This window comes from Rhinolophus sinicus, linkage group LG06, assembly GCF_036562045.2.
Source record: "Rhinolophus sinicus isolate RSC01 linkage group LG06, ASM3656204v1, whole genome shotgun sequence".
Classification (NCBI taxonomy): domain Eukaryota; kingdom Metazoa; phylum Chordata; class Mammalia; order Chiroptera; family Rhinolophidae; genus Rhinolophus; species Rhinolophus sinicus.
In genome coordinates, this window is record NC_133756.1 from 107,839,319 (window position 1) to 107,865,949 (window position 26,631).

The following is a 26,631-nucleotide window of genomic DNA, read 5'->3' on the forward strand; positions in this document are numbered from 1 at the left end:
ATGACTTGGCTGTGAGTGGAGAGTGTTAGGAAGAAACAAGGAATAAGGAATAGTCTTTCGGTAAAATAGGCACATGAGTGTTCCAATTGGTGACCGGGGAGTATGACATAGAGCAGTTAGGAACAGATGGGTAATTGTAAATGCAGACTGCAGTAGGATCAAGGAAGCTATGGAAGGTATGGGGAGGAAGGAGACAGATCTAGTAGTACCATTTTATCACAGGGAATAGGTTGGGATCTGAAGACAGTTATAGGTTGGTTAGTGACCCCCAACCATTTGAACAGTTTTGGAACTCCAGGGAGGGGACATATAAAGGATGTTGCTGTCGAGGACTAACAGTATCCATGAGCAATTACCAAATTATCCCTGATTTAAACATCTAGTTTCCCTAAGTGGTTATCTGTTAAAAGGGGGAAAGTCCCCATTGAATCCCTGGAACATTCCTCATCTTGTTTAGTCACGTTGGGTTAGGTGTTTTACCTGGATTCAATTGGAGCCATCGCAAAACCACAATGAGATATCACCTCACCCCAGTCAGAATGGCTATCCTCAACAAGACAAATAGTAACAAGTGTTGGAGAGGCTGTGGAGAAAAAGGAACCCTCAATACACTGTTGGTGGGAATGCAGATTGGTGCAGCCATTATGGAAGGCAGTGTGGAGGTTCCTCAAAAAATTACGAATAGAATTACCATATGACCCAGCAATCCCTCTCCTGGGTATCTACCCAAAAAATCTGAAAACATTTATTATACATAAAGACATGTGTGCTCCAATGTTCACTGCAGCTTTGTTTACAGTGGCCAAGACATGGAAACAACCAAAATGTCCTTCGATAGATGAATGGATAAAGAAGTTGTGGTATATATACCCAATGGAATACTATTCGGCGGTAAGAAAAGATGATATAGGAACATTTGTGACAACATGGATGGATCTTGAGAGTATAATGCTAAGCGAAATAAGTCAGACAGAAAAAGCAGAGAACAATATGATTTCACTGATATGTGGTATATAAACAAAAAACAACAAAAGAACAAGACAAACAAATGAGAAACAAAAACTCATAGACACAGACAATAGTTTAGTGGTTACCAGAGGGTAAGGGGGGTGGGGGGTGGGAGATGAGGGTAAGGGGGATCAAATATATGGTGATGGAAGGAGAACTGACTCTGGGTGGTGAACTCACAATGGGATTTATAGATGATGTAATACAGAATTGTACACCTGAAATCTATGTAATTTTACTAACAATTGTCACCCCAATAAATTAAAAAACAAAACAAAAAACAAGTCAGTGGGGGAAAGATTCAGTACTCAGTAAAAGTTGTCCATGTAGAAAAAGATAAAATTAAATCCAATGTCATACCATGAAAAAAAAAAAAAAAAATTGGAGCCATCGCTTATACTTGAGGCAATCCCTTTAAAAATGTCTAGGGTTTTTGCAAAACAAGCGGCAGGGTCTTGATCTGGTGTCCAGGGAGAATTGGGGATAAGGGTTTTATTTAATTATTGAAGTTGCCATTAGTTTAGCTGTTTGTTTGCTTTTTCTCTGGAAGTCTAAGGTCCAAGTAATTGGGTTTCTTTGTCTTTTTCTATAGTCTTTGCTACTTGGTTGGCTAGTGAGGCAATTTAATCGGGTCTTTTTGCCATCCAATTGTGGTTATGTTGTTGTAATATGGTATCAAGGGCCTCATGAAGACCTGCAACAAAGATGGAATTGAATAAGTTAGTGGTTTCATCATTAAGGTCTTTGATTCCAGAATTTTATGGGAAAATTTGCTCAAAATGATTGAACTAATCTAGGATGGATTCATCCTTTCCTTGCATGCATGGGTAAACAGCTTTCCGATGTATTTGCCTAGGGAAAATTTGGGGACTGGCTTTTAATAATTGTGCCTGTTTCTGTGAGGCACTTAAGTCTGCGGCACCCAGGAATTTAAAGTCTTACAGAGGGTGGCTGCAGTCTGCAGAGTTTGTTCATGCAATCTCTAGCTAGGACATTGCCAACCAACATGTGGATGAGTTAGTACAGAACAGAAACACCTGGCTGGTAAGAACTGATGATCAGACTAAATGGCGTTCAATTCAGAGGGATTCATTTTTGGGTTTGGAAAATCTTTAACGGTGGCTAAAAGTTTTGCTTTAGTCCCAGGAATCAAAGAGGCAGTTTGACTCCTTAAGAATTATTTAAAACTTTAAAAGGAGCCATGGAGGGAGAAAATTCAGGAACTGGGATTTATGAAGACTAAAGAGGGGGTTCAGATAGAGAGGGAGAGATGGGGGGAACCAAAGGAGGAACTGAGGGACTTTGAGAAGACAGTTTAGGGGATTCTGAAAGTAAGGGAGGTGGAGTGCTTGCTTAAGTCTTTCTTCTAATTTCTGGAGGTGTTTATTAAGTTTTAAAATGATTTTCTTGGCAGGAGGCAACAGGTGCCTCCTGGTTTCATTTGAGGCTTCGAAACAGCAATTAAAGAAAGCCTCCCGTTGTCTTTGGTGGGTTCGAAAATCTCAGCATTGGAGTTGAGATCTCAGATAAGCTAATTGGGAAATTTCAAAGGTGCCCCCTTTTGGCTAAGAAAGTTTTAAGCCATCCCGTGTAATTTTTAACCAGAAATTAAACCAATTGCAACTATCCAGTCCATAAGTTTTAACCAAGAATTGTCTGGCATTAGTAATGGAGGTATTGTGGTTAAATGACCATTTGATATGGTATTTGAGGTATAACTCACTGAAATCATTTCTGTTCTCAGAGAAAAGGTACCTGTCACTTTTATCAAGATTTTACTATTTTACATGGAGACATAAAGAGCAAATATCCTAATGTCTCATTGTGTTTTCCAGCACATTCATACATGAGCATTTTATATGATAGAATGTATGTTTTTGTATGGAGACAGAGTCCCAGAGAGCGGTTTCCAGGCTCTCAGCCTCACGTGGCAAGGTGCTGGCGCGGTTATTAGTTGGCTATCAGCTGTAACCAGTTAGCCATTAGCCACTAATATAACTGCCGTTGGCTAAGCTAGCAAGCGCGGATTGTGGCTAGCAAGTGGGTTTGGTTGGTTGGCAGAGAAGCAGATGGCAGATTGTGGCTCCTGCTTCCTGTGTCTCCAACCCAGCCACCAGCAAGAATATAGTGGTATGACTCTCCTATCTATGCCTCAGTTGATGTTCTTTTTTGGCCTCACCATATCCTGCATTCTTGTGCAGGGAGCAGGAGCTGAGTCCGTGCGTTACACGTTGTATTAGAAATTTATTTGAAATATCTTTTTATTTGTCCTTTATATGACAGTATTTTTTTCTTTTTTATTAAGTGTGTAAGTAGCTTATTATATTTGAATTTCATTTCAGAATAGTAAAAGGTAACTGAAAAGTGTTCTGAGACTCAATTTCCATTGTGGATTGGGGTTCCCGCCAACCACAAGTAATTCTTAGACACCCTATTAGTGTCCGAGAATTTAACTCAATTTTGAAACTATCCAGATATAGTCAAATTCTACAGGTAAAGGGTTCAATCCTATAAAACTGCCCTCCACTTCAGAAGCCGGTCTCAAGCCTAGGTTGTTACTTGTGCTTCTGACTAACTGGCTATAAATCAGAGATTCTCATGATCCCCTCCTTGGGTTTGATTAATTTGCTAGAACAGCTCACAGAACTCAAGAAAACCCATTTACTCACTATATCATAGGTTTATTACAAAGGATATTGAAGAATACAGACTACCAGCCAGATGAACAGATATATACAGCAAAATCCACACAAAGGGTCTTCTGTCCCTGTGGAACTTGGGGCCTGGCATGGTAGCATGTGGAAGCATTCTGGTTCCCTATCCTGGAAGCTCTCCAAACCCCCTCCTTTTGGGTTTTTATGGAGGTTTCATTACATAGGCACGATTGATGAACTCATTGGCCACTGGTGATTGATTCAACCTCTAGCCCCTCTCTCCTCCCTGGAAATCAGGGAATGGGATAAAAGTTTCTATTCACCTTTGGTTCCCCTGGCAACCAGACCACTTACTTAGACACTTTGCAAAGGTCATGTTCATTAACATAAACCCAGTTGTGGTGGAAGGGCTTGTTATGAATAACCCCATTTCACCTTTAATGGCCTGAAGTATTTTCAGGAATTAAGAAGATACCAAATATTGTAACAAATCATGCTCCCATTGTTGTTATTGCTTAGGAAATTCCAAGAGTTTAGGGAGCTGTGAGCCAGGGACTGTGGATGGAAACCAAATATATCTGAGAAATATATTAGCTTATCTGAATATTTTGTGTGTATTATAAATCACAATATTGCAACAGTCTATCACATATTTTATAATTTCCTCCTCTGCTAATGGAGAGAGGGCTAGTGTTTTATTTTGAGGAAAATTACTTTGGGAATTAAAAGATAATTGGAAATAAACTCAGTTGAAAATCACGGTACCTGAAGTTTATTCTTGAATCTCAGTAACTGGCAATGTGACATTCGCCAAGTTACTATCTCTGGATCTCCATTGCCAAACATTAAATTAATCCATTAGACTAAGAGGCTTCCAAGATCTCTTTTATACTTATTCTTTGAATAAAGACTTTTATACTTTCTTCACAGTGAAGTGCTACTTTGATTACACCCATAAAGAAATTTCCAACTTCACTGTTTAACTCTTCAATATGGATGACCTAGTAAAAATTGTAATGTTTCAACAATCAATGACACACTTTCCCAGGCACTCAGGAAGGTGATGCTACTGTCAGTGTATCTCTAAACAGTAAGTATGCTAGCTTAATTATATGATGCCAGCTTTTACTCCTAAGGGCTATAAAACCTACAGGTAGAGAGTGTTGTGTCCCCCTCCCCCTTTCCTTTGCAGTGTGTGCCTACATTAGAAAGCACTTTCACTTCTGAGCTTTCAAGGGTAACTCCTCTTGCCCAATTGAATTTTGGCTTTCAGGCCTAGAAACCAAGATAAGGTTATTAAGTACATTTATTTTAACACCTCACGCTCAAGCCAGAATCTAAGGAGACAAAGGTGAGTAATGCGGACTTGCTCCCTTTGAACACTTATCATCTGATGGAAAGGGTGGACATAAAATAAAATACTTATTTTAACCAGTGTGATGAGGGCAAAATGCATTGCTCTAGAGAGCAGTGACACAGGAAAGTCTGTCTTGTTCATTACTTGTCCTTGATGCTGGCCCAGGGCCTGACACCTAAAAAGTGTCAGGTGTCTGTAAAGGAAAAGAGCGCCAACTTCCAACAACACCCTATAAAGCCGGAGGAGCTCTCACAGAAAAGGGTAATATTTACACTGAACAAGGAAGCACCTGGAAATAATGTGTGGCGGAGGAAGAAAATTTCCTCTGCTCTCAAAGTTCTTTCTGCTGGTTCAATAATCAGACAGACATGACACAGATGAACAAGAGAAAATAACCAAATCTAATTACATTCATATGCATGGGGAACCCCACATAAATGAGTCAGAGACCCCACATGCCTGAAACGTTAAAGGACAGAAAGGTAAAATGTGACATTCTGAACTAAGAATGAGGTGACTTGGGGACTTGAGAGGGTCATCCCAAAATAAGAGCAGATTTTTAGTAATTAGACATTTACCCAGCCCTATAGATGTGTCAAAAGAGGTAATGTCTGATAATCTCTTATGAGCAAGACCCCCAATTCAAATTCTTCTAGGTAGGTAGGGGAGGGGCAGACAGGTCTCCTGAGCCCACAGCTAAAGTTGCCTTTAGCTCAAAACAATCCCCATACCACTGAGGCACATCTGAGGTGGCTCTTTCTGAACCTTCACAAATGCCACCTAATAATTATTGGAGATCAGACTGGTCACTGAAACATTATTCATGAGATCAGCTTTCTCCCACCAGCCCTTCCTCATCTTGGGCAAGTTACTTCCTCTCTCTGGGTTTCAAGCTTTTCCGTGGTAAAAGGGGAGGCGGAGGAGTTGTGCAACAGATTCTGAGGGAGGGAGGGAGGGAGGGCGAAAGAGAGAAAGAGAGAAAACTAAATCCTATACAGGTTGAGGGGGGGAGGGGGGAACAGCTAGTACATAAAACTGTAAGTTTGCACTATAACTGAATTCTCCTGTGGATAACAGGCAAACAACATTAACAGGAAACCAAATGAAAACCAAGCCAAAAAAAAAAAGGTAGTGAAAGTTTTGGAAAACGGAAGAAGAGCAGTTCTGAAAGAGCTGGGGTGTCTGGGGGTAGCAAGTAAAATTTTCGGAGGAAAAAAAAAAGAGATGGTAAGGACAAAGCGAAGAAAAGCAAATAAAAGAAAACTCCGCTTACTAATCAGATCTTTCCCTCTCCGGGCCTTTTTCTCACCTCGGTCTCCCCTGGCAGCCTCCCCCACCTCCCTTCACTCTGTCTCTCTTTGACCTTTGTCCTCCCACCCCATTCTTTCTCTCTCCCGTCCTCTCTCACTTTGAGTCGTCCCCTGGCGATAGTACCTGTCCCTGGGCTCTCCCCGGGATCAAGGTCCTGGTGAGCAGCGGTGCGCGCTCCCGAGACCCACGCTGAGCGCTCAGCACCCCCTCCCCCTTCCCGCCTCCCAGAGCCCGAGACCCCGCCCCCGCCAGGCTGCGGGTTTCCGGCCCTCTGGTTATTTTAAGACGCGCGGTCGGGGTTGCTTGCCACTGTACCGTCTCCCTCCGCGTCTCCCCGAGCTGTCCTTTGATCCCCAGCAGCATGGGTCCCTGGTCCCGCTCCGTGCTCGCTGCCCTGCTGCTGCTCCTCTGCACAGTCGGCACCTCGCACTGCGATACACCTGCCAACTGCACCTACCCTGAACTCCTGGGCACTTGGGTCTTCCAGGTGGGCCCCGGAGGTTCCCGGCAGGACGTCAACTGCTCGGTGATGGGTAAGCAGCCTGCGTCCCAGGACTTCCTTTCCTGTGCCAGCCCGGGATTCCTTCCTTACTGTCCCTGAAGTCCTTTCCCCACAGCGCGACCACACGGAGTGCCCCTGCACGGAGTGCCCCTGCACGAGGCCACGATATCTTGGCTGGACTTGGGGCCCCTTGGGATGCCTTCTCATGCTCCAGGACCTCCAAGTTCACAGTTTCTTGATCATTCCTGGGGCCTCAACACTTTTTTTCCCCCTTAATTTTTGTTTTCTGGTTTTTCTCATGTGTTTGGTTTGGAAGAGAGTTCAGATTGTGCTATCTGTTATCTCCCTGTCCAATCTGCAGGGTTTTTTGGTTGTTGTTTGTTGTATATTTATTTGTTTGTTTTTCTTGTGCTGGGAAACTAGTCTCAAAGACTCAAGAATATAGCTAGAAAATGTTTCTCCTTTTGTTAGACTGTGGGAAAGATCCCTTATGCCCAGCGATTTTGATTTGAAGGTGTGTTGATGCTAATAGCTAGAGAAAATTTACAGGACCACTCTGAACCGTTTATGAATTGCAGGGAGGTATATAAAAGTTTGATTTTTTGTTCTTTTAATAATTCTTTAGCCAGTAATTATATTTGAAAATATACAATGCCTGGCTTATGGAGGGCTTTAATAAATACCATATTTCCCCGAAAATAAGACCTAACCAGACAAACAGCTCTAATGTGTCTTTTGGAACAAAAATTAATATAAGACCCGGTATTATATATATATTTGCATTATATCCTATCCTATCATATTATATTATATTATACCCGGTCTTGCAGTAAAATAAGACTGAGTCTTATATTAATTTTTGCTCCAAAAGACGCATTAGAGATGATTGTCTGGCTAGGTTTATTTTCCGGGAAACACGGTATCTACTGTTTGAACACACTGGGATATTCCACATACCCTCGGATACGAAAAACAAAAAATTTAGTAATGGGAGTAGGAAAAACACGCAGTCTCAGTCAGAAGAGGCACTTTTGTTCTGCCCAAACCCTTACCACCCTGTGGCTTGTGCAGAATGAGTGAAGCTCTCAGCTGCAATTTCCTTGTCATCAAAAGAAAGATTGCCAGGTCATTTGTTACTTAAACAGACCAATTTACCTGTCCAACTCCAGATGACTGTATAGCATTGCATAATCCTGGGCATTATAACTATCTGTTTTAAAAGTTGAAGTTATAGTTCTGGAGCAGAAGGGAGATCACGATTTACACTCCTCTGTCACATGCAGTCTCCTAGTTCAGAACATTAATCTGAAACATGGAAAAACTGCCAAAGTGTGCAAACCTCCAGATGGACACAGCAGAATCTTTTTCAGGCAGCCTCTGCCTATACACTATAACTTTGACCTTAATATAATAGTTAAAGACACAGATCTGAGCCCCCATCTTCTCAAGGTTAAAAATGTAGTTCCTATGAGCACAAATTAGCTTTATAGGACAGAAACCTGAGTACTTTGGAAGGATTCAGATTCTGAAGTTCTGAACTGTAGTGCCATTATAGAGAAAGGTAGCCCATTTCTTCTCTGAAGCGATCATGTCATTTGTCCTTCTGATCTGATAGCAAGTTATTTTATATTTTTATATTTTCCACTTTTTGACTACCATTTTGTATTCTCCCCATTTCTGCCTGTCATTTTCAACATCCCCCATTTCTCCTTTTCTTCAGTGGAAAAAATGTCTTCAGTCTGGGACAGTAGTGGCTGTACTTTTTGGAGTCTCTCTCTGCCTGCTGGCATATCTCTATCTTTTGAGCCCTCAATTCACAGGCTGGCCTGAAACTCCTCTGGGACTATACAGAGGAGGCAACAAGATGGAATCTGATATCTTCAAGCCAAACTGGCCCAAATTGGGTAGCATGACAAGAAAGCAGCTTAAAAGTAATGGAAATTATAGAGGAAATTTTTCCTCCTGTTGAAGTCAAAATAATTTTCCATTGTTGTGTATTTTCTTTTCTTTAGGAACACCAGAAAAAAAAGTAGTGGTACACCTTAAGAAGTTGGATACAGCGTATGATGACTTTGGCAATTCTGGCCATTTCACCATCATTTACAATCAAGGCTTTGAAATTGTGTTGAATGACTACAAGTGGTTTGCCTTTTTTAAGGTTAGTTTTGTTGGAAAATGCATTCATATTTTCATTGATATCTGAAGCCTCTTCTAATCAGGAGACCCTCAGAATTTTAAAATAAAAATAAAAATTGACACTGCTCTTCCCAAGAGAAATTAGATGGTATAATTTTAACAAAAATTATGATTTCAGTAGATTAAAATACTGATCTATATTTAAATATGTACGTTCCACCTCTATATAAATTTACATTGTGGTATGACTAAATTCTTAGTTTATTTTCTTTATTACTATAACTTTGTTTCTAAATATTGCCTTAGTCACTTGGCTTTGTACCGAATCTATAGGAAAGACATGGATGTCCTAAAATAGTTTTGGAGTTATTATGCTATTATGCTCTCCTTCTTATCATTGCTTGTTGGTTCTGAGAAATTGACCTATGTGGACCATTGAAGTAATATGATGTACTAAATATATTAATGTGACTAACATAACTAAACTAAGACAAAGAGAACATAGGAGTAACTCCTTGGACTAATTAAAGTAACAGGTAGTCCAGCCAAGCCAGCGTGTTTTCTTCTTTCACTAGGAAAGAACTATTAACCATTCTTATATGCTAACACATTGCCTCCAATTGCAGGCATACTCTACGATGAAATAGTTTAGCACAGATTGTACCCTATTCCAGATATCCTTCTGAAGTTGGATTTTTTTTCTGTTGGCAGCGTATTAAATAGTTTAAGTAAATTGAATCCACAAGACTGAGACAACTGTTTCTTATTATAAATCGAGTATAAATAAAGACAGACTTTTTCATGGGATAGCGTTTACAGCCTTTTGAACATCAAGAGTTGGTCAATTCTAGGGGCTCATGGGAAAGTAGGGAAATGACTGTTACAGATGATGAAAGAGAAAGCGCCAACAAAACACTAACTTATAAATTTATTATGATTTCTCTCATGGGTTGTGATTTAGTCACTAGGATATGGTGTTACATCTGAGCCAACCTTATTTCTTACATAATAATTCCCAGTACTTTTTTGTTTTGAGGACCTCTCTTTAATATGAAAAAGAAAACAGAGACAGAGAAGAAAAAGTTGTCTCCCGTTACCTGGATTGGCTGGTCTGCTACTCAGCCACTAGGAACAGTCTATCCAGGCTTTCTGTTGAACGTTAGCAGTCCATTTTATTAGCTGAAGCCCATGCTTGACCACTTATTAAATGTTTTTAATATCACCCCTGGATATTATGCATTTTTAAAAATCACAACAGTATCTATATGAATGTTTAAAAGTAGTGCAAATGTGGTAAATGTAATTCAATCTCCTTATAATTCTTGGTTTGCATATTGATGAGCCTAGGGCTTTGGAGACCTCTTATAGTTACTGTTACAGCCCTTCAGTATTTTTGCCTTCAGGTTGAGAATTCCTGTGGAATTGATGCACAGGGAAAGAGATATTCAAGACAGCTGTTACTATATGTCCCCTCCTGTCCTTACTCTCTTCCCTTTCACCTTCCTCCCTTTTTACTCCCCTCTGCCTTCCCCTCACACTTCTATCCTTTCTTGCTTTACTCATCATAGGCACCTAGTCCATATGTGTTTAAAAAACTGAAAATGAATTGATGAAGTGGAATTCAGTTGAGAAATAGGAGGTTAAATAAATTATATACGTGCAAGGTGAGGAATAGTATATAAATAGATGAGTAAATAGTTTTACTCATTTGACTTAGAAAACTTTTCATTCTTTCCTTCTGTAGAATTGGAGAAACTGGTGGGGGAACTTCTAAAGTTGCCATTTAATTACTCGAGTCATAATCAGAAACAGACAAGGGCAATTTCCCTTCATTAGTATTTTTCAGTCCGTTTGCGCTCAGCTTAAATAGGAGTCGAGCTGGTGGGGACAGAGGGAACAGCTGGTGACTGAAGGATGAGTCAGTACCCTTTGTGTTTCTTTTTACATCACAGTTTAAGCAGATTTGCTATTTTTCCATAGCCTCAGAACATTAGTAGCAGGTCAGTAAGAAACTACTTTTTAACATCAAATAAGGTATAAGGGTCTCAAGCATAAGTGGGAAATGTCAGTATATATGTTGTTGTATGACAGACCCTACTTAATCATCTGCTTCTGGACGGTATTCTCTCATTAGGAATAAAAATAGGAAGAGTATTCTGCCGATGTCAATATACTTTTTTAAAGTGTGCATTTGACCTGCTGAAAAATCAACCACTCTGACTGGTCAGTAGTTAGGCCTTGTGATAAAGATCGTAATTTCAATAAGTAGAGTAGAATATACATAAGACACTTGGTTTTAAGATTTCTCTTAACGTAATCAACTAGTTCCAGATAAACATAGCTTACAGAGTGATAAAATCCATGTCGTTTTAACAAATCCAACTGAAAAATAGGAGCAGAGTTTTTAAAAATTTAAGAAAAATGGTAGAGTGGAGTTCACTTTAGAAAACAGGAAAATCAAGCACTTTTGGTGACACTTATTACCACACAAAGCTTGCTGGATTTTACCCTAAGCATCAGGGTATTTCCTACAATGGTGCCGGGGAAACTATGCTGGATATGGTTTCAAGAAAAACAAACCTATTTAATTGAGTGAAGCACATGAGACCTTTCCCTTCAGACGTAGAAAGTATATTTTAAATGAAAATTGATTTATTTTTTTAAATGAAGAATTATTAAAACAGTATTTGTCGTTCAGGGTTGTGCTCTATGTAAATTATGGCCTAGTCCACTCTACCTACTTCCATTACAGAAATAACTGGCAAATAAGTGCTATGTAAATGTGCTATCAATATTCTCTGCATTGTCATTCTACAAGTCAGTTGGACGTCCAGATCTCTCCATTGACTCATACCAGACCCTACCACTTGTTTCCGTTTGCTCTCTTCAGATGTGCTTTCATCAGATTGTTTCTTATTGTTGTTGCTGCTAGACTTTGCTGAGCAGGTGATACTCTCAGGTTATCCTACTAGGCCCCTGCTGCACATTCTGCTCCCCCGGAGCGAGCTCAATGGAGCAGACAGCTTCCACATCCTTCTCCCTGCATTCCAGCTCTGAAGCAATTGTGATACCACTTCTATTGATAGGAACTTCTTGTATTAAGTTCTCTTTATTTAGGCCTCATTTGGAAGATGAACGTTTTTCATGACTTGAGGTTTCTCTGCTTTTTTTCCCCCCTTAGTTTTTTTCTGCTTTCGAATTTGGAAGTGGAGTGGGGATAATCTGTCTTTTTATTGCATATGACTTTAAGCTCCATAAAAGCTTGGAAGGAAGTGAATCTTGACACTGAAAGTTTTTGCATAGTTTGTATTGGGCAGGAAGCAGTAGGTGAATGTTCTTAAAATATTTTTTTCCTTCTCAACTCCCTGCAAACATTCAGTTATCTGTATACTTTACGGGGTGATAAATTAAAATGCATTTAGGGCCCACCCAGGTAGGTATCTAAACTTTTGAAACAACCTTATGTAAAACAATAAAGAGTCATTACACCAATGGCAAAATAGAAACTTTCCTAGAGGCCTTCATTTCATTTTTCTTTTAAAACAATATGTTCCCCAAAATAAACTACAATACTGTCTGCAGGCCAGTTTCTAATACTATCAAATTTTAATAGCATTTGCCATTTGGTTATAGTTGGCACACTGTAATAAATTTGTACCCTGAAAAGTACCTGCAGATTAAAAGCAGCCAGCTTCTTACAAAGCACACAATGTAACAAAACAAAACAACATAAAGAACACTTAGTTATGGCTGACTTTATGTGATGGGTGGATAATTGATCGTTTTTTCTTCTTTATGCTTTTATTTACTTTGTTCATTTTTTTATGATGAGTATGTGTATATATAAAGATTCTCTGTATGCCATCCTGTATACCAAATTGCCCAAAGGAAGGAAGTCATATGAAACAAACTAAGCTCCAAAGAATACCCTCAAGCTGAATAGGCTTTCTAACCTTTTAATGTTTCTCATGTCACTTTCTCTAAGGCTGTAAAAGGGGACAGTAGAGAAGGAACTCAGATTTTATTTTGAAGGTTAAGCCACTCAAGGACTGAAGAACATGTGTGGAAGGGATACTAGACTCATGGTGGCTGAACACTTTATTTGGTGATAGTCAAGCAAACTTCATTGATTTCTAATTGAGATTTTTGTTTGGGGCCCAACCATCTTAGTAGAACTGTAAGCTAAAAAATACTACCATAGTGTTTCTAAAACGGGTTGCTACTCAAAACAGGAAAATTTGGGCATCTTGGGATGTTTGGTAAATGGTTGTAAAATCCATACCAGAGGACTTATTTGCCCAATTTTTGTGCCTGTGAAGTTTCAAGTTTGCCACAACAGCCAGAAATTACAATTGTGTGTTTCTACAGTAAGGGATTTGGAAAACTTGTACAATGTTTTCACTGTGTCTTCTGGATTCATTTTTAAGATGTAAGAATTCAGCTTTTAAAATACTTGTTACTGGAATAAATTTACTTGTTTTAACGTATGTTCAGTACACCAAGATTAGGGTTTTTCTTTAAACACCTCCAGGTTTACTTTTAAGAGTGTTTCAATTGAGGGAAAGAATTAGAAGTTTACCACTTAATGCATGCGTAACTATGGCTTTTGTTTTCTTTCATAATGTTTAATCTCAGCATAATGACTTAGTTTACCATTGTAAACTCTTCATAGGATGTCACTGATTTTATCAGTCAGTTGTTCATGCAACTGGGAACTGTGGGAATGTATGATTTGCCACATCACAGGAACAAACTGGGTGAGCGCCATTAAAATATTTTTAACTTTCTTATTAAAACCAAGCTTTTCTCCTCCTGGTGTTTATTTATTCAATAACGAAATGGAGACCAGATTGGAGAGATTATGATTTTCTTGGAGATTTCTTGCTTGAGCCTGCTTATTTGCTACCTCTTACATGCTTGCACTATTTTGTGTGATTGTTTTACTTTAGCATGTTTTGTATGAACACATCAGATTAACTCTCTCAGGTATAATTTTCACAATATAAATATACATGACCCCAGAAAGGTAAAGACCCAGTTAAGAAAAGGTTGGCCCAAATTCAATTTGCATCCTTGATGTAGCTATGCTGCCTCATGTTATTATTTATTTTTTTTCCTAAAAAGACTTGTGAGGGAACCACTGAGGTCACAGTATTTTAAGTCTGTCTTCTAGTAGAGAAGGTGGCTCTCCAGAGAAATTGACATACCTGTCACCCATTCCTGTGAGATATTACCCATCTTTGTTTTTTTTTCTCTTTTTTTTTTAAATGACTCCTCAGCACATAAAATATTGACTGGAAGCAGAAGTTTTTTGGTTTTTTTTTTACTCTTTACATGTGCCTCATTGCTTTCAGAATAGATCTTTAAATTATTGCTCTCATTGGATCCATAAATTTAGATGTCCAGAATTTTGATGGAAAAATGGGTGGTTAGAGAGTAAAGTTGATAGGGATTTAACCTTCCTTGCATTTTAACACAGCATTTTCCCCCCTTTGCTCTTTTACTTAGCTCTTACGTAAGAATGAGATATGAAAAATGGAACTGGCTATATAGCCTTTTCCTATATCAGCATTTGCCAGCTGTTTAATGGGTCAACAGTGGTCCACACATCTGCCTGGTAGGATTGCTCACCAGGTATACCATTTCATCTTGTTAAGTTTTAAAGATCGTTCCAGGCAGCCACTAGTAAAACGTCAAAGTGAAAATTAGAGCTGAAATTAATAAGCTGTTTTTTCTGAATTCTTTGCTGGTATTTGAGTAAGTGTAGATTGCGTTGAATAATTTTGTTTACTTCAGAACCTCTCAGAATCTTTAATATATTATATGGTGATAGCTTAGGAGGAAGGTATAATAGGAAACTTTCCCAAAATAAAGTTACCATTTTTTCATTACAAAAAAATAAGATATTCTCAGAATGCAGGTTATGCAATTCTGGCTTAAAGCTCTCTCTCTTCCTCCTAATTATGGAGACACCTCCCCCAGTAGAAAAGATAGTCCCTAATATTTGCTCTTAAATGGGACAAAATAGCTTCGTACCTAGAAATGGGATCCAAGCAGCACTAAGCCTGCAGTTAGAATTTGTAAGATACACATGTTAAGGTATCTAGGTTGCTAGATTAGCCTGTTTCTTAAATACGTTTCATAATTCGATTAGGTTTATATAGTGGCAGTTAATTTCAAATGCATCTGCATGTGCTTCTCAAACTTGTTGGCTGCATGCGCGATACATGTTGCTTAAGCATTTTACTATTGAGAATGGTGGCTTTTTGTGAATGTCTTAAATCGCATTACAAAAAAGAAATACCAGCATCTCAACTACTGGTACTGATATTTTTATTTTTACTTACAAGACATTAATATGATTAAACATTTTTAAGAGACAGTATGATCCTTGTTGGCTTATTAACTCCAGTTTTTATTGTCTTGTAGTTATTAAATAGAGCATCTGTTGAAGGGCTCTTTTAAAACCACAGCCCAAAACAGGCTTTGGGGCTAAGAGGCAGAGCAGCGTGCAGCCCTGGATCTACCTACCTCTAACAGCTAGCAGGCTCGTAGCAGCTTCAGGCCCTTCTGGAGTCTGTATGTGCATATAAAATGCAGAGGCATCCTGGTGACCTACCTCCAAGGCAGCTGCCCTCCTGAACATTTCCATGGAAAGCAGCCACCACCATTTTGGAATGTGAACAACCAGAGGCTACGCAGGAGAAAGAAAAAATAACCTGGACGGTTTAGGTGGCTTCACCATTCAGCCTTTGAATGAAAGGAACAACACGCAACACAAGTTTTGTTTTTTTTTTTTGTTTTTGTTTTTTTTCTCTTTTGAATACTCGTCTATTGAAATAATTTTTCCAGTCTCGCTAGGATTGGAATTTTGTGTTTCATTTTATTGATGGTGCAAATTTTGTTCACAGTTAAATTATCTTCCTGAATGCCTTCTCTTTCTAATGACCTTGAGGAACCCCAGCACCTATCATAAGGAGGAAATAAGGCTTCAGGATATCCTGAGATGCACAGATATGTTATTGGTGGAAAGATGGACCTGTGGAGGACATGTTGGGGGTGAAGAGGTTTTCTGTGATTGGCCAAACTGCTGAAGGATATCTTTTTGTAGATTATAGGCCTGCAGTATCCCTGGCCAGAAAGAGGGTATGATGAATACATTTGTTTTTTTGTTTGTTTTAGATTAGATGCCAGCCTTCTGCTAAGAACTTGAGGTACTTTACCGTACAAAACCCCTATAAAGTAAATATCACTAGCTTCATTTTAGACATACGGATAATTAGTCTCATACAATGCTTAAGCTCATACAGCTTGTTCAATGAGAAGGGCTAATCTTTCAAGCTTACGGATTTCCTTGTGGCTAAAGAATGAAAGAAAAGCCATTGCACAAAGCAGTACAGGTAGTTGGAGTCGCATTTGGGTAGATTTTTTGCAGAATCCCAGGCTGTAAGCATCACAAATGTTAGTTTTATGGAATAGAATATGTACTGCATTGGCTTCTGTGGAAAATGAGAAGAATCATCTTGAAGCCTAGGCTTCCTTATGAAATGAGGCAACTCATTTTATTTCCTCAGCCAGGGGCCTGTCATTCAAGACAAAAAAATTACCTCCTCCTTCCCTTTGTAGTCCCCAAGATTGGAAACAGAGCTTTGTAAACTTCAAATGAAGTACAACTTAAATACCTTTGCCAAGTTCATGTCTCTTAATAACACCATTGTTCACACTGATTACTATCATTTAGCTCTTTCCTGCTACACAATGGACTAGTTTCCTCCTCAGTTTTTCCGAGCTGATTGATATCAGCCTTGGTAAACTGAAAATGTGGGACTACACCTAATTCATACTGTCCAAGAGGACTCCCCTCCTGCATCCCCGCTTCAATGGAGGAATCTTTCTCTAACCAGCAGGCTGCCATCTTGACTTGCTTGGTTCAGATAACTTTTTATACCACCTGAAAGGTACTGGTCTGCGATTCTGGGAAGGCTCTATCCTATAAAGATGAAGTAACAGTACAGCTGACTACTTCTGCCTGGATACTTTGTCCTTCCTACCTCTGGACCTGGTAATTCTTCATCACTCAGGACCTTGATGTCACCTTCTCCAAGTCCATTAGTAGGAGTAACGCCGTAATTTTGCTTCCCATTATGCTTTGCAGACACCTCTGCTGTGGTAGTACTAACTTCCTGTAATGGACTGATTTCATAGCATGTCTTCATTTTCTTCCAGACTGAAAATGTTTGTTTACCTATATATCTTTAGCACCTAATGAACATGGAACTTGACAGGTGCTTGGAAAATTAACCACGTTCTCTTGTCTTTTGAAAGAGTTTCTACAAGTAATATCAGCTTACAAATAATTAATTCATAGGGTTCTAGAAGCACAAATCAGGACTGGTGCTATGTTTATATTTTTGCTTTCACTCTAAAATATGGCAGGTTACCTGCCTCCAGAGTTCTAAGAGAGTTGTATATTTTCATACTGATTTTCAGGATGTAAATACTGACAAAGTACCCAGTATGTATAAAAATGTATTATGAAATTTTAAATCACTTCTACTAAACTGATTTTGTTGTTGTTTCTCTGAGTAACTTTGCATCTAAGTGTTTATTTTGATTATGGAAGAAGAGAAGACTGGTGGGTACAAATTGCAGATACATGTGTTAGAAGTCCTCACAATGCAATACTGCTTAGCATTCTCTGTTGTAATTGCCTATTCGTCCTCTCCTCTGGTCTTCAGACTCCGTGAGCAAGGATCGACTCTGTGTTACTGACCATTTTATTCCCTATGTATATCATAGTATGATAAATAGAGCACAATGTGAAAAATAATAGGGTTTCAATAAATATTTGTAAAAGAAAGAAAATTTAATAATATATTATTGTATTGTCCTATTTTATTGACATGTTTCTGGAAGTATTGTTACCTTTGTGAGCCTATGGTAGACCCTCAGGCCATATTTATAGAATAATTTTATAGAAAACAGAGGACGCTTTTAAATTTTATTCTGTTTATTTGTGTTCTAATTTTTGTGTGAGGCTGTAGTGGCCAAGATAGGGCTCAAAATTAAAAAGAGTCAACTTTCTGAATTACTGAAAACTAAGTGAGCTGTCAGGCAATGGTGAGCTTCATGATTACAGTGGTTCCCCAAAGCCTGGAGCATCAACAAGCCTGGAATGCTGTAGGTTATGCCCCATTCCTATTAACTACAGCGAGAAACACCAGCCAACAGATAGATGAGATGAACTCTGAGATTTCTTCCAACCTCACAGTTTTAACAGTTGATGAGCCAGGGATGTAAAGCACATCATAGGGAATACAGTCAGTATTGTATTAACTACATGGTGTCAGATGGGTACTAAACTTCTTGAGATGGTCATTTGGTAAGTTCTAGAAATGTCTAATCACTAAGTTGTACACCTAAAAGTAATGTAATATTGTACGTCAACCCTAATTGAAAATTAAGTTAAAAAGTTTGTGAGGGAGTAAGTGATGAATGAGCCAAGGGACTTGGGCTACTTTGCTGAGTAGTAAATGGCTATATTCTTAACTAGTTCTGCAACATATATTTTAGTTCGAACTGTCCTTTCAACACTGGAAATAAATAAATTTATTACCTTCCATTATTACATTTAAATCTAGCTGCCAATTTCTTCAGTAAAATGCTGGAAGTTATTTGGTTGCAACCACTGTGACAGTTTCCTGGTAGTTTCACAATTCATTAAAATTCAACTTTTAAAATAAATGCTTAAGTCTAGTTAGTAGGCAGAAAAACTAGGCAAAATCCTTGAAACTGACGTAGGGAAGTTTGTTTCTTCCTGAAGAAAGATGTGATGCTCTTGGATGGGTTTGGCAAAATACCAACTTGGTAAAATGTGCCTTGTTCTCTTTTGTTGCCATCTAATGGCTTTACTCACACTCCAGACCTGACTGTAATATAGATATAGTAAACCAAGGCCATCGTTCCTGCCACTTTCTGAAGCAGTTCTGGAAGTCCCCTTTCCTTAGTGTCTTTACTTCATCCTCCATCATGACAACGCTCTGTGTCACACATTGCTTCTGGTATGACAATTTCTGTCAAACAAAAACATTACAGTGTGTCCTTACCCACCTTAGTCATCGGATCTGGCACCATGCAACTTCTGGCTTTTGCCCAAAGTTGAAATGATCATGAAAGAAAAACGTTTTGAATTGATTTAGAACATTGAGGCAGCCACAACAGCACAACTGAAGACATTTATGAAAGACGACTTCCAGAACTGCTTCAGAAAGTGGCAAGAACGATGGGATAAGTGGGTTTGGAGCGAAGGGGAGTATTTTGAGGGGGATTAATGGCAATGTGTCTTCTACTGTAATAAATTTTTTATTTAAATATTCACTGTATTTTGTGATCATACCATGTATATTAAAAATGAAACTAGAAATTATGATATTTGCTTCTCAATATTCCAGTGAGTTATTTTTTCATTTCATTTTGGAAGTCACCTTTTGACAGCATAGGACCCACATCAACTGCTCAGTTGACAGTTTGGGTTAGAGTATGAATTCTTTGATGACATGGATAAAGTTTTGTATCCCGCATGGTAACAGATGGTAGTGTTTATATTGGTACTTGTTTAGTGTTTTATAAAATTTTAAACTCTTTAAACTTGAATGTTATTTTTAACCTTCATGATAAATCCAGTGAAGTAACTATCATTGCCATTATCTGATGAAGAAATTGAGGCTCCTTAGTTGTGACTTGCTCAAGGTTACATGGTTAAGTGGCAGAACAAAGATTTTTTAAAGATTTTATTGGGGAAGGGGAACAGGACTTTATTGGGGAACAGTGTGTATTTCCAGGGCTTTTTCCAAGTCAAGTTGTTGTCCTTTCAATCTTAGTTGTGTTGGGCACAGCTCAGCTCCAGGTCCAGTTGCCGTTGCTAGTTGCAGGGGGCACAGCCCACCATCCCTTGCAGGAGTCAAAACCGGCAACCTTGTGGTTAAGAGGACGCCATCCAACGAACTGAGCCATCCGGGAGCTCAGCGGTAGCTCAGCTCAAGGTGCTGTGTTCAATTTTAGTTGCAGGGGGCACTGCCTACCATCCCTTGCGGGAGTCGAGGAATTGAACTGGCAACCTTGTGGTTGAGAGCACATGGGCCCTTGTGGGAATCAAACCGGCAGCCTTTAGCATTAGGAGCACGGAGCTCCAACTGCCTGAGCCACCGGGCCGGCCCCAGAACAAAGACTTAAAGGGCAAAGTCCTTTTTTACTAAACTGCATTTGTCTCATAGCCAGTATATTACATAAAGTAAGTAATCTTCCAAATTTTTGTAAGTATATTATTAATCAAGGAAACAGTCAAATAAAGTTTGAGTGATTTTTCTCCCCTCTCTGTGTCAAAAAGCAGTTGAAAAAGAGATCTGTGATAACTTAAGTTCTAAAATATCCCAACCTGTTCTTTTTCGATTGGTTAATTACTAGGTAGAGCTAATTAAATAGTTGATAACATGAGTGGGAAATTGCAGAAGGGCAGTTTTGTGAGTGATTGGCAACCCAATAGTAATTTTGAAGAAGCAATTGGATAGTTACTGAAGCCTAGTAGTTTTCTAAACGTAAGTGCTATGGTTTGGAGGTTCTTCAGATTTTTTTCAAATTGTTTGCTGCAGTAGAAATTGGCATAAATGATAGAAACTTAAATTACCCCATTGGTGCAAGGAAGTATTCAGAAACTGATGTTTATATAAAAGAAAACCCTTGGAGCACGGCGGGGGGGCGGGGGGGATTGGCAACATTTCAAGCTGGATAGTGTAGCCAAGACTTCAACTTCTTAATTGGTAATAATGTCAAAAATCACATAAGGAATATTTCACAAAAGCAGGAAAAATGACATACCCTGAGAACATTCAAATCAAGAAGATAACGGGCACAGTGTGTGGTCCTCTCAAGTTAAGGTACTGAGTACTTGGCTTCTGGAGTGGCAGATGCCTCTTTTTGCCTAAGTTGAAGCTGTCCTGCCCAGTGGTGTTACAGCCCTGTCCTTCCTTTTATAAGGTAATTTCAGGTTCTACTAAAGACCGAATTACTTTTGATCGGGAAAACTACAGAATGATATAAAACAAAAATTTTAAACAGAAAATAATTCTATCAATTTACTATATCAGAAATGGTACCCAAATGGATAACTTCTTTTGTACCTTTGCTTGAGTTAAAACAACAGAAGCAGTTGTAATGTTTTAGGATTATTTACGATGACTTAGGTATATAAGTACTCTAAATATATAAAATAAGGAGTGTGTCTAAATTAAGAATTATTTACCTGGCTTTATAAATATTGAATAGAAAATCCGCAGATGTAAGCACTGCAGTTAGGAAACTTGAAGGGATATTTTGGAACTTCTATGTCAACATTAATTTACTGAGAGAGAACCTGAGGTTTGGAGAGGAAAATTGACATTTCTAAAGTAACACTGTAACTCAGAATTTGGTCTCTGACATCGTGACAGCACCACACTACCGTGAATTTTAAATTTTGTATCTCTTCTGAGTTTCTGTGTTATTGTTGAAATAAGACTTGACATTTGTTGTTCTTTTCTATTACTCATTATCCATTCACTCATTCAATAACTAACTGCTTCCTAATGCCGCATAGTTTCCTAGTTACTGAATAAACAAAAATCCTGTTCCCACAGTGCTTATTCTTTGGTGTGGAAAAATTAACCCCATAGGCTGCTGTGAAAATTAAATGGGTTAGTATATATAAAACAGACCCTGTAAGGTGGAGTCTGTTATCATCATTCTGATTTTATAGATGAGGAAACAGAAAGTACAAAGAGGATAAGTAACTTGCTGGGGATCACACGGCCAGGAAGTGGCAAAGCTGGATCTAGTCTAGGCAGTCAAGCCTGAAGACGATGTCCTTTATCTCTGCATCAAAAACCTTTGGCAAAAATGGCAAAAAGACTGAACTTGCCAAGGCAACATGGATACCTGAACAGTGGGAAGTGACCAGTGTACTGCTAGAGAATTTAGGCTGCTGTTAACGGGCCTTGGCAACAATTTGGACCTCACTTACAAGAGTCAATTCGTTAATCTTGTCCAACTTTTTTTGGGGGGGAAAGAATGATAAAGCAGTGATCCTGGTCACCTATGAATCCATATTTGAATTCTTCTCTGTTTAACTTTGCAAAGCCACTTTCTTTTTTTCCCCCCTGAGAAGAAGAATGCCTATTGCCCCAAGGAATCATTGTGAGGCCCAAATGATATACATGGAAACCCTTTGCAAACTGAGTTTTAAGCCATTGCTGCATGGATTCTAGGTATCTGCTGTCAGTGTTTTTGGCAGTTAACCTATATATTTACTTCTCTAGCTCTTGACAAAATGAAGAAGTGGTGCACAGTATTGGGAAGAATGCTTGGTTCTAAGAGTCCTTGATTTTAAATCCTAGGCCACCTCCTTTAGGTATCTTCTGTGTTGTACCTTGAGACAGTATTATCTTTATTCTCTTGATCCTCTAAGATTTATAAGTAATCTGTGATTTGTTTATAAAGTATGAACCGATAGGTAAATGTCAAGGGCCGATAATGCTGTAGTACTGATGAAGTGGAGTGCAGAGTCCTTGAGCAAATATGAATGATAAGGGACTGCAGCAAAATCAGTCATGCTGCAGTTATTTCCCCGCCCTCCCCCCCTCTAAAAATAACAAGCCAGCCTTCCCCTCACAGGGGAATTCATTGGGTGCAAGCCATCGTGCTTATCATTATGACTCGGTTGTGCCAATTAGCAAAACCACACTGATGAGAAACATGGGGCCCCGTCTATTTTACTTTGAATGCCCCTAACTCTTGAAATGTTGGGAAAGTCATTTCATCTGTGATCTAAATTTCTGCTTAGATGGGGAAGTTTCCCGGGCTTCTCCAAGCATGGTTAGCTTGCTGAACCACACGATGCTGTAATGAATTATTTCCATGTTTGTTTACTTCATTGAATTCTGAATTTCTTATGGGCTGGGGCCACGTCAATACTTGTGTATGTGCATAAGAGCACTTTGCAAGATGCCTGGGAAATAATATATGATTAATGAATATTTGATAAATGAATGGAAGAGCTTAGCGAAATACAAAATATGTTATATAAATGATTTTCTTTAGGAGGCGTAATCATAATACCCGACAGAGCAAAGGTCGGCTCTAGTAACATCTGGATCATCCCTCATGGATGTCCTCTTCCAGGACTTTGTAGGCTATGAGCCTCATTCTTAGGAGAGAAGAGTATTTTCAAAAGTGATTAATTTCACAAAATTTATATAACGATCTTCATTTGGTAAATAACCAAGAAGATCCCACCCAAAGACCCATTTCACCTTTCAATTCCATTTTTAAAAAAACATGTTTTATTAAAAAAAAAAAAATTACATGTTTGCTTTCAACTTAAATACTATCCTGTATTTTTTTCCTCCTGATACATATATCATGGGTGTTCTCTTTTTATTTTTGTATAGCGGGGTTAGCAATCTTTTTGTTAGAGGGCCAGATAGTAAACATTTTAGACTTTGTGGGCCTGAATGGTTTTTGTGGCAGCTACTCAGTTCTGTTGCTATAGCAGAAGCAGCCACAAATCAAATATAAAGAAGTGGTCTAGCTGTGTTCTAATAAAACTAAAAGCAGGCAGCCTTCCCCTGCCTTCGTGTGCTCACCTCTCTCCTATAGAGTTCATATTATTTAAAATGTTATATAATATTCCTTTGAATTTTAATGTACTTAATCATTTTTAGAGATGAAAATTTGGGCCATTCTTTTATTCTTACTCTTGTTTTTAACTTTTCTGTTATACTGCGATATGTGTCTTCTGTGTTCAGCCTTTTTTTTTTTCATTTATTTGTATTTGACGATTTCTATAAGGTGGATCTCGAGAGCTTTTTTTTTTTCTTTTTTGGCTTTTGGTAAATATTTTTTATTTTTTTCAAGAGCTCTTGAAGCCTTGTCAGACTGCTTTCTAAAACAGCAGTGGTGGGTGGGGCACTGGCTTAACCACACCTGGCCTGTCTGACTGGCATGTGACAAGAACCCGTGCCGAAGAGCAACACCAAACAGAACTCTGAGGGGTATAGGTTGCATCATATGAGGTTACCAACATACACCTTCTTTTGATCTCTAAAAATCTCAGTTTCATGTAGTTCAGCATAATAAGTAGAAATTTTATCGACCTTTGCTCACAACATACCCTTGACCTTCGCAGCCCGATTATATCCTAGGCCTTTTTCATTTCAGTGTTTCCAGTCCTGAGTTGGGGCTTTAGCAGGAACATGAGGAGTGGTGAGCTGAACTCATGCTAGGGAAGATATTCTTAGTCAGAGATCGATAGATGGGCCTCACAGTATCATGAACACCCAAGAGAGAAGCAAAACGTTCCTAAGAGTAGCCTATACACAGGGTGCCAAAAAATTGTGTACACATTTTAAGAAAGGAAAAAACTGTATTGTTGTAATACAATAAATGATGCTAGCATTCATTTGATTAACGCCATCTTTTCAGCGAATGTCATACTACACATTGCCACGGTAATTCAATTCAACTTTGAAAAGTAATACATAGATCACATCTCTTAAAATGTGTTCATTTTTTTGGGCATCCCTGGTAGTAACTTACCCTGTGATGTACAGCTTAATGGTTCCTGAACCCATGATTTAAATCCAGCTCTTGGATTCTAAGGCCATACATTTTTAATTCTACCACTAAATATGAGTGGAATTCAGAGATAGGCAGATGCAAAAAGGTAATTTTATCTTTAAGTGTACTTTAGCCCTTTCATTCCTCTAAACTTGGGGTTTGCAAACTTTTGGCTTGTTTTTGTAAATAGAGTTTTGTCGGAACACAGTTTAGTTCATTCCTTTATGTATTCCCTATGTACCTTTTACATCACGGGGCAGAGTTGAATAGTTGTGGCAGAGGCATATAGCCTGCAAACCTTAACATGTTTATTGCTTGGCCCCTAAAATGAAATACGCCAGCCCCCACATGGAGGTAAAGTAGTATTCATTATATGAGGTTAGGAGTCCGCAAACTACAGCCTGTGGGACAGAGCCAACCTACTGCATACTTTTGTCAAGAAAAGAGACACAGCTGACTGTAGAGCTGATTTCACTGCTTTTGTGCTTTATATGAAGTCAATGCCTGAAATTGTGCCCAAGTCCTTCCTCATAGAAACTTAATATGCATTTTTCTGCCTCTCACAATCTACTCTCTCATTCTGGATTATGTGTCCCTCCTCCAAGAAGAGATGTCATAAGGGTTTTTAGACTCTGGAGCCAAAGCCTCTGAGTTCAAATCCTGGATTTATCACTTCAGAGTCAACACTGAAATAAGACAAAGGATCATATTAGTGAAATAAAGTAGAGAGAATATTAATCAGGTTACTTTAGCTCATCAGAATAGCCTGATAAATTGGAAGATTACAGAAGAAAGGATTATGTTTAGTCCTATGGGAAATTTTCATCACTTGTTCTTGTGTTTTGCTGGTGTGGATCTTCTCTGAGTGGAAAAATGTAGTCTGACAGACTCATCAGAATTGTGTTTCTGTCACGTAACAGCTCTGTTACCTTAATTAAGTAGGAGCTACGTATCCTCTCTGAGCTGAGCTTCCACTTTCTCGCTGGCAAAATGGAGTTCATGGTACCTGCCTCCTCATAGGCTTATTGTGAGGATTAAATGAGGTAACTTTTGTAAAATTCCTGGACTGTGGCAGATACTCTAAAAATGTTAGTTTCTTGCCTTACGTCTCATAGCCTGAAGTGTTTTGTTATGTAAATTTTGGTTGGTGACTAACAATGCTAATCATAGAAACATTTATTTCTCTTCCTTTTCTAGAGCATTTTCTCAGAATGTAATCGCTAAAGTGAAGTTTTGGTTTTGGTTGGCAGGGGCTGATCCCTAAGGTGAAACAAAAAAAGGGGGTGTCTTTACTGTGAATAGTAGCCAGGGAAATGGACCTGAGAGTTGACCACAGATTCACTTGACCTTTTCTTCCATTATTTGATTGCAGTATAAAGAAGAGGGTGGCGAGGTGACCAGTTACTGCCATGAAACGATGATTGGGTGGGTGCATGATGTGCTGGGTCGGAACTGGGCTTGTTTCACTGGACAGAAGATGGAAACTACCTTTGAGAATGTGAACACAGCACATTTTGAGAGTCTCCAGGGAAAGTAAGTTGTCACAAATGAAAGACGTATTTAGTTTTGTTTTATAGTATGTATGTGTGTATGTTAATTGTTGGAAAATTTTATTTTGATTATATAAAATATATTTGGCTTGGAAACATAAGCCATGTTATGTAAAACTTTACTGGAAAAGTATTTTGACTGATGTAATTGAAAAAAGAAGTATTTTATTCCAAAGCACTCCAAAAATAACGTACCAATGATTGTTTTAAGGAAAATTTTATATAAAGGACTATAGAGCTGCAATGACTAATAAAGAAAAAAAATTTTATTATTTCCATATAAAAACATGTTGCATAATACTTGTAGATACATGTGTTTATGTTGCAACAAGTGTAGGAGATACTAATTGAACATAAATTTTAAATAAGGCAATAAATAACTGAAATTAAAATTCTTAGTGTTTATGTAGTGTGTGTTGTTTGCTAGGGCTACCATAACCAATTACCACACACTGAATGGCTTAA

The 26,631-nt window shown here is 38.6% G+C and overlaps 1 protein-coding gene and 1 long non-coding RNA gene across 3 annotated transcripts in view; one reads left to right on the top strand and one right to left on the bottom strand.

The window, feature by feature from the left end:
- Positions 1–1,485: 1,485 nt before the first annotated feature.
- Positions 1,486–6,529, bottom strand: LOC141572206 (uncharacterized). The gene is made up of 2 exons (XR_012497447.1): positions 6,454–6,529; positions 1,486–1,702 (listed from the first exon to the last, which is right to left on the bottom strand). It is a non-coding gene; the product is annotated as an uncharacterized LOC141572206 (long non-coding RNA).
- A 27-nt stretch (positions 6,530–6,556) lies between these two features.
- Positions 6,557–26,631, top strand: part of CTSC (cathepsin C) — a 34,834-nt gene continuing 14,759 nt past the window's right edge. The window contains exons 1-4 of one of the 2 annotated variants that reach the window (XM_019739625.2): positions 6,557–6,863; positions 8,845–8,990; positions 13,641–13,725; positions 15,398–17,841. In XM_019739625.2, coding sequence (XP_019595184.1) covers positions 6,692–6,863; positions 8,845–8,990; positions 13,641–13,725; positions 15,398–15,408 — 414 coding nt within the window. In that variant the 5' untranslated portion in view covers positions 6,557–6,691 and the 3' untranslated portion in view covers positions 15,409–17,841. Of the gene's footprint in view, positions 6,864–8,844; positions 8,991–13,640; positions 13,726–15,397; positions 17,842–25,988; positions 26,150–26,631 lie in introns of those variants that run through there. The other variant, XM_019739624.2, reaches the window with a different exon arrangement.